We start from the raw sequence: 10934 nt of genomic DNA, 5'->3' as shown, positions 1-10934 counted from the left end.
GTATTGCGATAAACGTCCTGCAATTGCGTGGGCAGATTGAGCGGCCTTTTGGCAAAGTATTTCTAACCTCTTTTGTCCAATATTTGTCTAATTTTGGTTAAAATCTGTGACAACGGTTGTCTCTCGTTCTGACCTACATACACCAGGATAATCAATACAAATGTACATTCTCGTCAACTTATTTTTAGAGGTTAGAGATTCGGCATGCTAACTCGGAACCCTTCCAACTTTGTTCTTAATTTACAGCGATTCAAATCAGTGTCCCTGATGGACATAAGATCTGCAAAGCGCGAACTATGGAATTCACGAGAGATATTTTCAAACAAAACTACAATAACTGATCACAGCAGTTCATAAGAAGAGATCAAATAATTGAGCAGTAAAAAAATCTTTCCCTTCTTGGACTGGATTCCTAATTGTGAATTATCAGTTTCTGTACTACGACCAGAACTTCGCAACAACAAAGGACAAATAAAACACTTTCTGGGTTAGCCGATAGATGTGTGCAAAACTGGATTAACTATGAAGTTAAAGCTAAGGCCATCCGCGCTATTGAATTGGCGCGTGTTTCCTAGTTTTTAGTCCTCTTTTACTATTTATCAACACAGCGAAAGATTTCTAAGCTCCAGTGTGTGAGTTAACACAGGCGATCAACATTTCTGCAGGGTATTACAGCGGGCTGCTCAGGTCAGCATCAAAGCTGAAGAGATGGCCCACCTTTACGTGACAGAATTGTACCGCTCTTTTCCTTCAGGTAAAATTGGCTTTCCGTAATTTTTGTGTGGTGGGGTGAAGGATTGTGGTGGCGAGAACTGAGTTAAGACACCGGACAAAGAGGTGTCTCAAACCGACCACTTGAAAGACATCAAAGCCATCTCGTCAGCGTAATATTGCGCAATGATAACACTCGTACTAGAAGACAATTAGTCTACACTGAACGATTCGATCTAACCTGCGATCAGGCGTTTTTTCCCTTGCAAAGATGAGAGAGGGAAAAAGTAGGAAAAAGTAGGGAGGGAGGGCATGATCTCAGGTTAGATTCGATCTAAAGTTTTCTACAGAACTCGGTGGGTGGTCTCACAATAGACCGCAAATTACTTTGCGTGAAGATTAAGAAAAAAAAAAGAAAACACAACAAAGCTAGAGGACAAAAACTTTCAGGAAACCTTTTCCAGGGTTAACAGTCAAGAGTACGGAAAAAGGCGCTAAAAATGCTTAATGGCGGATTATTCTGCTTTGCTAGGAAATATTATTTAGTGTGGTTACTTAAATACAGGCTGAGATCAAGAGGTCCACAAGATGGAACACTTGTGAGCGTACGGACGATGTTAGTTAGAATTCACGACACGGAATGGGATTAGGGCGTGACCTGTCTGGCTCTTTGGATAATCTGTTTTTCTTTGAAGCACGTTTATCTGTATAACTAGACACGATCCTGCCAAAGTTGCAGAAATAGATTCATTTTAGGGGATAATCTAGAATGCAAAACGCGGTCGCTGCCTTCTCTCCAAGGGACAAAGCCGAGAAGCGCCAAACAATCCCTACCTTCTTCGCTTTTCTACAACCACGCAAATCTTGATCGACGAATTCTACGCATCTAAAACGACAGTTATAGATAGGCTATGAAGAACGCTAGAAAACTCCACTGGTTGTTTTTCAATAATTACTTCAGTACAAGCAATGCATAAGGTGTCACCAAGTGGTGTTGGCTATTTTTATTTTTCGTTCTTCACAGCTCTCAGGAAGTTATAACGAGATTGCCTTTAAGGCCCGGTATATTGTAAAGGAACTTCTAGTGCAGCTTAAGATAGAGGGGCATACTCAAGTCACGTCCCGAAAATATCCGAATAATCCTACAGGATACGATATAAATCCTTCGTTAAGAAGCCAAGATTGTGCAGCTTGAGTTCATTTGGCAGGATAATGGATAAAGTATACATCTGGGTACGAGATTAGGATTTACACTAATTCGTAAACTCCAAAATTAAACACGACCGCTGATGCCTGGGTTACGCGATGTCGATCACCCACACAAAAGCTTAAGTTAAAACAACTGAACTTGAAAAAGATCTACGCGAATAGAGGGAAGAAACAGTGTCGTCAGGAAAATACGGAAGTAGAATAAGATATAGACATATCGGCCCTTTTTTGTCTTCTTAAAATTTTCTATAAAAAGCAACTCGGTCTATATATAAAAAGGCCATGTTAAAAATATACAATAATCGCTTGAAAAATAAACTTCTAAAAAAGTATCACAGTATCGGCAATGTCACAAATGACTTAAATAAAGCTAAACCGATTTTTACGTAAAGCTGTTCTTTTTAACACGTTCTTGATTCCGACAAGGTTAATCTTCGTGCGACGATTCACGTCTGCAGAAAATTGCTCTTACTTCTTGTTTTAGCTGGTTCTCTTCTTTTTGTAACAAGTTCTCAATCCCAATTAAAGTCGGTATAATATTTGCATAAGTCATGTAAAATTCTCTCTCGTCTCAGCCCGGTCTCAGCAAAAATGTCGCAAGAATAATACTGAACTAGATAATAAAAAAACCATTGAAGATTATAGAAACATATACATGTTTGTTACGATATTTTAGGCTCCAACCTTTGGACTAAAGCTAGTAGCTTTAGACATGAGCTTAGCTCAGTGACAACTGAATGAGCCTTAAGCTCTCACGGCATGTCTGTAGGGTTTTTTATGTTGCAATCCACGTCTTTATTAGAGATACAGTACTTCCACTTCCCCCCTCATTTTTTTAAAAAAGTCAAAATGGCATCAGTAGTCGGTTGCTACCGCCATAAAAAAAAATTATATTTCTATGGCAACATTGAGACAGGTAGAGGGCACGCATGATTGAACAGCTGAAGTTGAACTTCGGCTCAAGTGTTCTAACAAATTATGATGTGGATTGTAGCAGTTTAGCGTTGCTCGCGCGAGCGGAGCCCTAAACCTAAGAAATATTGGTAAAAACCCATCAAACTGAAAAAGCTTGGTTCTGACGTAAGCGCACGCCCTCCCTGCCTCTCTTCCCCCGGCCGCATAGGCTCTTGGGGAAGGGGAGGGCAGTCCCAAGACAAAATTTGTTGCGTGGGGATAACGCGAGGAAAAGCCAGCGAGACAGAATTTTCTTCCGAAATATTCTTTGCATAATCTCCCGCCGAAGTGCTCTGTATTCCGTAGAATTTTGACAAGCGAAAAAGGTTTATGGGAAGATTCGAAATAATGGCGTTTTGAAAGCCCGCGGTCTCATCAATTATTAACTCATAGAATTTTCGAGCTCATATTCTAATTGTTAAATAGTACTAACTTTCATTATTTCCTAAATTGCGACTTCTAACCAACATTAGCCGATGCCCCATCTACACACTTGGGTTTTTACTTGGCCAAAATCGGTGAATGGACTGATGCCACGATTTTAATTTCGACAAACGTTGCTAAGTAACACTGAAGTCGGTCACAGGTGTTCGCATAATCTCGGTAAGAGTCGTAAGGTCTTCGGGTGCTGCTTACATGTACTCTTATATATCCCGAAGATCTTTGACATAAGTACAGATGGTGTCTCTTGTAGGCATGTTGTAAGAAATACCTGTATGGTGGGATAATTTGTGAAAACGCTAAACTCACACTATACAAATCAGCAATTCTCCCTGATTTCTTGTAGACATGTTGTAAGAAATACCTGTATAGTGGAATAATTTGTGAAACGGCTAAGCTCACACTAAACGAATAAGCAATTCTCCATGATCTCACGTATTACCATTTATACCATGCCATAGAAAATACAGCCAATCATAATACAGAAAAGCCGTTGTATATTCGACGGTATTCAACCCAACCTTCCCATAGTGCGCTGCGACTGTATTCTTGACGAAATTTAGTAAGCGTATTTTCTATGGCATGGTATAAAATAGTTACACAACACTTTTTCTCGTGGTATACTATGGAATATCCCACTTGTCACTTGTATTTTCTTGGCATACACACTCGCCTAAAGGCTCGTTTGTATACCGAGAAAATACAAGTGACTCGTGGGATATTCCATAGTATACCACTCGAAAGCGTTGCATAACTAGTATGTACACTACGAATAGAAAGGGTACAAGAGGGGGCTCTCTGCGATCAGTTTACAATAAGGAGAAAGTTAAGTATAAAAAAAATGATTAAGATAAGATAACTTTATTTAAACACCGTTTAAAATCGTTCCGCATACAGTATAAAAATAAACAGCATGAAAATCTATCTACCTAACTAAACTAACTTATAATTACAGAATTACATCTAATTACACACTAAACTGCTTTTCAAGGATGCCGTGTACAGAACTCATTCGAAGTTGCGGTGACGTAGTTTACGTTTAAAATCTTGTAAAGTCACCACAGATCGTAGATCATGGTATAGGCTGTTCTACAACTCAGCTCCTCTTTTTAAGAGAAGCTTTTCTTTAAATAATTGGTACGGGGCTGTGGAATAGCATGCATGGCACGACATGACTACCAAGGTTAGCGAAAAGACGTTTACAAGACATACACAGACACACTTCATCTTCATTATTTATTACCGAGCTCAAAATTTACCACCTTTATTAATATTTATTACAAACTCGATGATTTACTGTTATTTACAACAAACTTGATGATTTCGACATTGCTTACCCTAGCAGTATGCAGGACGCGTGTCACTTGTCAACCTAGTAAATGGCCCAGCTCACAAAAGTCAGTTGGTTAGAGCGCCCAACCGGTATCTGGGAGGCCATGGGTTCGATTCCCGCCGGGGACTCATGCTCCCATGCTCGTGTCATGTTGAACACTTCATCTTCATTACATATTTATATTGATGTTTAAGGTTAGCAACTCATTAGCACCTAACCATATAAGCAACCTAAGAATTACCACTTACACAGCGACGATTTTCCCATTCCTATGTAAAATTCAATTAAATATGGAAAACACAGTGTATGATACTTTGGTCCCTAAACAATTAATGAACTACGCCGAAAACCTGAACATACAGCCCTTTAAAAAGGCTATACGTAAGGTAAGTGTTATGGACATGATAAACGAAACATGCAAATGCAACGCACGCTTGTCGAAATTTTTAATTTTATCTTTACATATAGCCCATTTTGTTATCATGTATCTCATGCTTGAATCAATTATTTTTCTATTTTACAACTTTTTTTATCTTACTGTTTATACATTTTTGGCACTTCAAAAAAGTTCATGCAGAGGCGGATCCAGGATTTTTCAAGGGGAGGGGGGGGGGGGGCTGTTTACAAATAGTTTGTTTACTATTTTATTTTAGCCCCAGACTTTTTATGGGGGAGTGGATGGTATCAAATAGTTTAACTTTGTCTGAGCTAACAATATCAACAATGTTTACACCGTGTTTATTTAAATTTTACTTGTGGATCAAGTGGGTTGGCTAGGCACCCAGTCCCCCCCCCCCCCACCCCTGGATCCGCCCTGTCATGTTTGTATATGTGTACTCCTCGCCTTACAAACAGAAGGCAGATACTCTCACAGAGAGACAGGAATATCTTATAATCCACCTATTGCAAATCCTCTCCGATCATACACGTCACTATCCAAAACCTTTAGCATGAACTCTGCAACATCCGCGCGTGTCATCATAAACTTGGTACCAGTGTTACATTGTCCTTCCTCGACTTTATAGTTTCCTGTCCGTTCACCTACAAAGAAGAGTCGGTCCCCTGGTGAATATAAGTCCCAGTAATTTGACCCGACACTCGATAAGCAATGTTCGGCCTTGTTTGGCAATTGCAACAAGTTAACTATTCCACGCGTTGTTTCAAATTTTGGAACATGTCGTACGAGGGGATTGGACTTAGAAGCAAACTTTTGCTCAACATCTTTTAACATCAGTCCAAAAGGGTAGGTAATGAAACGGTTCCAAAATGTTCCCTCCGCGATGTTGGATTGGAATGTTGCAACCGTTTGAGCCATAACTCAGCCTCACTCCATACAGATTTAACAGAGAGCTTTTTTTGAATTTTAGCGGAGCTCCCAACGGCCCGAAGGGCCGTAGAGCAGAGCCCATTCCCACAGAAAATTAACAGATCCATGCTTTTGGTTTTTCATGGTCATCATGGCTAGCAGCATGGTTCGCGGGCGCGTGCGCTCAAGCGACGACGACGTCGCCCCGACATGGTGGCCATACTCCAGAAATAGGTTTAAGGTTATGGCTAACGTCAGCTTACATCTTTGATATTGGACATCCATGTCATGGTCAATTGACAGCTGTCAAAACAAGGTATCCGCTGACCAGCATCCAATGACCATATCGCGGGCTCACATGTAGAACTCATCGAGGTCGAATTTTATTTTTTAAATTTACCTCTGACCAAGTAATGTTTTACATTGGATCGCGGGCTGTTATCGGTCGGATTTTCGAAAAGGGCGAAGTAAATAACCAGGGAGCTCCGCTTTTAGGCTTGGCTAAATTTATTTAATATATTATTAGACTGATACATAATTGTGTTTAACCACTGTGAATGTTCATTGAACTCATTTGCTGTTTTATGTCCTAAATATGTTTAGAGAGTTTGACCAAGTGGTATCCTTTTATGGGCCACCCATCACCATTGTCATTGTTGCTTCCAACACCACCACCACCAAAAATAAGCCTTAACCCCTCATAAAAATCATTTTACCCATAAGTTGAAGCTTGCGCGCGATCGACTTACCATTGATTAATCCACAAGGTCTAACTATGGTGTAGCTCAACACTTGAGGATCAGTACTCTCCAGCATCTTCTCCATGGTAGCCATGTCTTTAATCATACCATTGAGAAACAGCGGGTTAATAATCCAATCCACCAGCCATGAATTGTTTGGGCCTGGCTGCGTGCACCATGCTGTCATAGTTACAAGTCTTTTTACACCACACCTGTAATTTTGTTAATTTATTTAAGTTTAAATGTTCAGCACTAACAGCAAAGGCCCCCAAACTGGTTTTTGTGGCATCCCCACAAGTCATCTATTGGCGATGAGTTTAATTGTACATTATTTTAAGACATTTAGCCTTAAGCATAAAAGTCAATGATCAAATTTTTGGACTGTAGTTACATTACAACTTCATCCTGTGGCACACAAAGGTGTTAGTGAACTCTTGCTGATTTTAATGATGCAAGGGCAAAAAGAAAAAAAGAAATGCTACTGACATTTTATTTTTCTGGACATCAAGTTTTTCCAAAACAGAGCCAAGGAAACAGCTAAATGAGGAAAAACAAATCTTAATCAAGATTTCCCTTGTGGCCAGTCATTACAAGCACTAACTAAAAAAATGCTTGCTAATAAGTGCTCTATAGCCTTTAGCAATTTTCTTATTATTCTTAGTCATGTATTAGAAATGCAAGGCCAAACCTCTATTATCCAGATCACAAGGAACTCACAAAAACCGTTTAGATTATCAAGTGTGGGCCTGAATTGCAGAACTCATTCACATTAATTATTCACGTGAATGAGTTCTGCAATTCAGGCGCACAGAACAAAAATGCAGATATAATTGTATTCTTAAAATTACCTTTTCATTCCTTCCAGTATAGCAAACATAGACTCAGAGTAGAAAGTTGTAGGATTAAAAATACTTGCGACAACTCCTAAACAAGAAATTACGGCATCCTTTCCCTTTAAAGCAGCAATGAAACTCTCCACATCACAAGCATCACCTTTAACCAATTCTAAATTGGGATGCCTAAAAGAAAATAAAAAAGTGTGATAGAATTTACTTGAAGTTCCACTGTTATCAAATTCTTTTATTTTTAGAGCACAGGTATCCGAAGCTCGCGCAATGAGCAGTGTTTAGAGCAATTTTCAATTTTCAATGGATGGTCTGTGGAAATCAACCACTTGTAACACACTTTAACAAGTTTCAGATTAAGCATACCAGTTCTGATCTTGTTATTGTTGTGTTTATCAAACCTATAAATACCCATCATGACTTAACATAAACTGGCTACATGTGCAAAATGTTGACTCACTGGTTCACTAGCGTAAGTTTTCTTTAAGTGGAAGCAATTTACTGGTAACCCCAGAAAGTGCAACTTGTCTAAATATAGCTTCTGCAGGAACACACAGATGCCAAAATAATGCAAGACGGGCATAAGGTACACGTAAGTCAGCCCTAATAAGACTTTCTTGGAGATACATAAAATTCCACTTATAAGCCCTGGGTTTATACTACTTCGTAAGGGGTTTTGGATGGGCCAATAAACAGGAGGTCTTATATCTAGGGGGTGAGGGTTTAAAACCAGCTTAAAAAAAAAACACGTCACAATGAACTATAGCAGCATTGATCGAAATTATTTTTCATTAACTGGTTTTGAATTTAGCTTTAAAATCTCATCATTAATCAATTTCATTTCAAATATATAATCAATGATGTACTAGGAGAGGGGGGCTTATCTCTGGGGGGGGTGGGGGGGGGGGGCATATCATGGGATTTACAATCCATCAAAGATTTTTAAGCGTACGATTGGCCTAAACACTTCATGTGATGTAGCCAAAACTGGGGAATATCAGTTGATATAAGATGTAAACTAAAATTCATATGCAGAGTCTGGGCTACATACAATCAATCAATCAATCAACTTTATTTGCCACTCAAATCCTTTTTACATCATTTAAAAGAGGAATATATTAAATTTTAAGTAGCAGGAAGACCTCAGAAAGCTTGCTATCGCTTTTCTAAGGAGATCTCCCTTCCATTTCTAAATTAACATATGGACTCATATTACCGGAAAAACAATGTTACCCTTCTAAGCCTCTTTTTTTGGAGGGGGTGGAGGGGGGGGGGGGTGGTACGGCAATCAGTTCAATATTTGCAGTCTGAACGATCAGTGAATTTCGCTGTAAAACTTGCACTTAAATAAACGTACCGTTTTTCGACTTTCTCCGGTGTTCTCACCACGGCTGTTACAAGGTAGCCTTGCTCTAGTGCTTGTGTTACTATCTCCTTTCCCGTCCCCCCGGTGCCCCCAAATACAACCAGTTTTAACGCTCTCGAATCTGCACTTTCGGCCGCCATTTTCCTTTGTAATGATGCGAAAGGCCTGGGTTTGAATTATATAAACCCCTACCCAGGCCCACTCCTTAGCAAAGGGACTGATTGAGTTCTCTGTCTGCCTGTTTGTTTGTTTGTTTGTTTGATTGTTCTGTTGTTTGTTGTTTACTACTTACTATGTTGCTCTGTGTTCGTCCATACGACGAACCAGGTGTAAAAATATGGATCCACCCCATGGTGGACCATCTCCGTGGACCCGGACCATAGACCACCTCGTGGAAAAATTACCTTTTAACTTTTCTTAATTTCACTGTAGTGCTTAACAAAATCTGACATTGTGGGAGAAACTGTTCAACGTTAAATTACTCAAGCAGCATATTCCGAGAGTGAATGACAAATTTTCACAAAATTGTAAACGTACATCGGCAATTGCTCGCTCAATTACTCTCTCTTACACTTTTTTTGGTCTTTGTTCGATTATCAATCAATCAATCAATCAATCAATCAATCAATCAATCAATCAATCAATCAATCAAAACCTTTATTTAGACACGATGGGGTAAAAAAAGCTACATAGCTTGTGGGGTCGCGTGTTAATAAAACATTAATACTAGTAGATAAAGACATTAAACTATATTAAGGTAAAAACGCTAAACTTATCGCTAAAAATAATTTAAATTACTAAATTGTTACAACGATAAAAAGCGCTTAGAACTCTTACAATAGAGGTTGTTAAAATTTTTAATTATGTTCGACGTGTTGATCATTTTCATAAAACTCCTAAGGGATATTGCTTCGTGACACTCTCGCGGTAAAAGATTCCAGACTGCCCTTCTGTAAGATGTTGAAAGTTTCATGGAATTGGCATTAAATTATGAAGGAATTAGTAGATTTTTTTTTCAGAATCGCGGAAAGTTTGTACGTATTTCTTAAAGTGACCCATTTAGAGCGGTCAAGGACTTCAGTAGATCGCATGTCTTTTGGTAGGTTAAAAATGATCCTTGCCGCTCTGCAGTGCAACCTTTCAAGTCCGTCAAAGTCGTCTTGATGACTCATGCCCCCCCCCCCCCCCCCCCCCAGACGGTTATACCATGCGTGACTGACGGGATAATGACTTTGTAGTATAACTTTAAAGAATTTGCTTAGGTAAAAACCTACACTTCTTAATGAAGTTTAGTTTATCTGTCAAGTTCCTCTTAGGGTTATTGACCTGTGGAGACCAACTCAAGTTTGTCATCTATGTCAACGCCCAGGAGTCGGCTATGTTTAACACAATTAAAGCAGTTTTCTCCTAGCAGTATCGGAGGAAGGGGGACAGTGATAGATCCTTTGTGGATAAGCATACATTCCGACTTTTTTCGGGTGGGGAGTGAGCTTGTTGGTAGTGCACCAGGCGTATAATTCTTTAAGTGATTGATTAAGGGCAGCTGAGACTTCCTCTATACTGTTTCCTATACAGTAAAGAGTAGTGTCGTCTGCGTACATATACACAGCAGCTGACTGTACAGACTCCACGAGATCGCTTGTATACAGGACGAACAACGTGGGCCCCAGAACACTGCCTTGTGGAACGCCGGATGCCACAAGGCTGTAGCTAGATCTCTGCCCGTTCAGGACCGTATAGGTATACTGTGACCTGGACGTTAGATACCGTAAAATTCCGGTTATAAGCCCCCTTCCCCCACCGCTTATAAGCCTCCTCCCCGGTTATAGGCCCATCTACCTGGAAACAAAAACTACATCCGATTATAAGCCCCTCCGGATATAAGCCCCCCCCGTGCCGGAAGATAGTACTAAACAGGGCTAAATGTTGCTTTATTATGAGTTTTTAACTTGAAAACGTATTTCGATCAACACTCCAATGGCTCGTTTTGAAACGTTTTTTATTCCGCTTATAAGCCCTCCCGGGTATA

The 10934-nt window shown here is 39.7% G+C and overlaps 1 protein-coding gene across 1 annotated transcript; it reads right to left on the bottom strand.

Moving 5' to 3' along the window:
• Positions 1 to 4534: 4534 nt before the first annotated feature.
• On the bottom strand, positions 4535 to 9045 carry LOC144640177 (flavin reductase (NADPH)-like). The gene is made up of 4 exons (XM_078499388.1): positions 8897 to 9045; positions 7543 to 7713; positions 6704 to 6906; positions 4535 to 5689 (listed from the first exon to the last, which is right to left on the bottom strand). Exons 1-4 carry the CDS (start codon positions 9043 to 9045, stop codon positions 5538 to 5540), a joined length of 675 nt encoding a protein of 224 aa, XP_078355514.1. The 3' UTR covers positions 4535 to 5537.
• Positions 9046 to 10934: the final 1889 nt, after the last annotated feature.

This window comes from Oculina patagonica, unplaced genomic scaffold (assembly GCF_052425735.1).
Source record: "Oculina patagonica isolate OP01 unplaced genomic scaffold, crgOcupat unplaced2, whole genome shotgun sequence".
Classification (NCBI taxonomy): Eukaryota; Metazoa; Cnidaria; class Anthozoa; order Scleractinia; family Oculinidae; genus Oculina; species Oculina patagonica.
The sequence above is the reverse complement of the archived record's forward strand: the minus strand, read 5'-3'. Positions and strand labels throughout refer to the sequence as shown.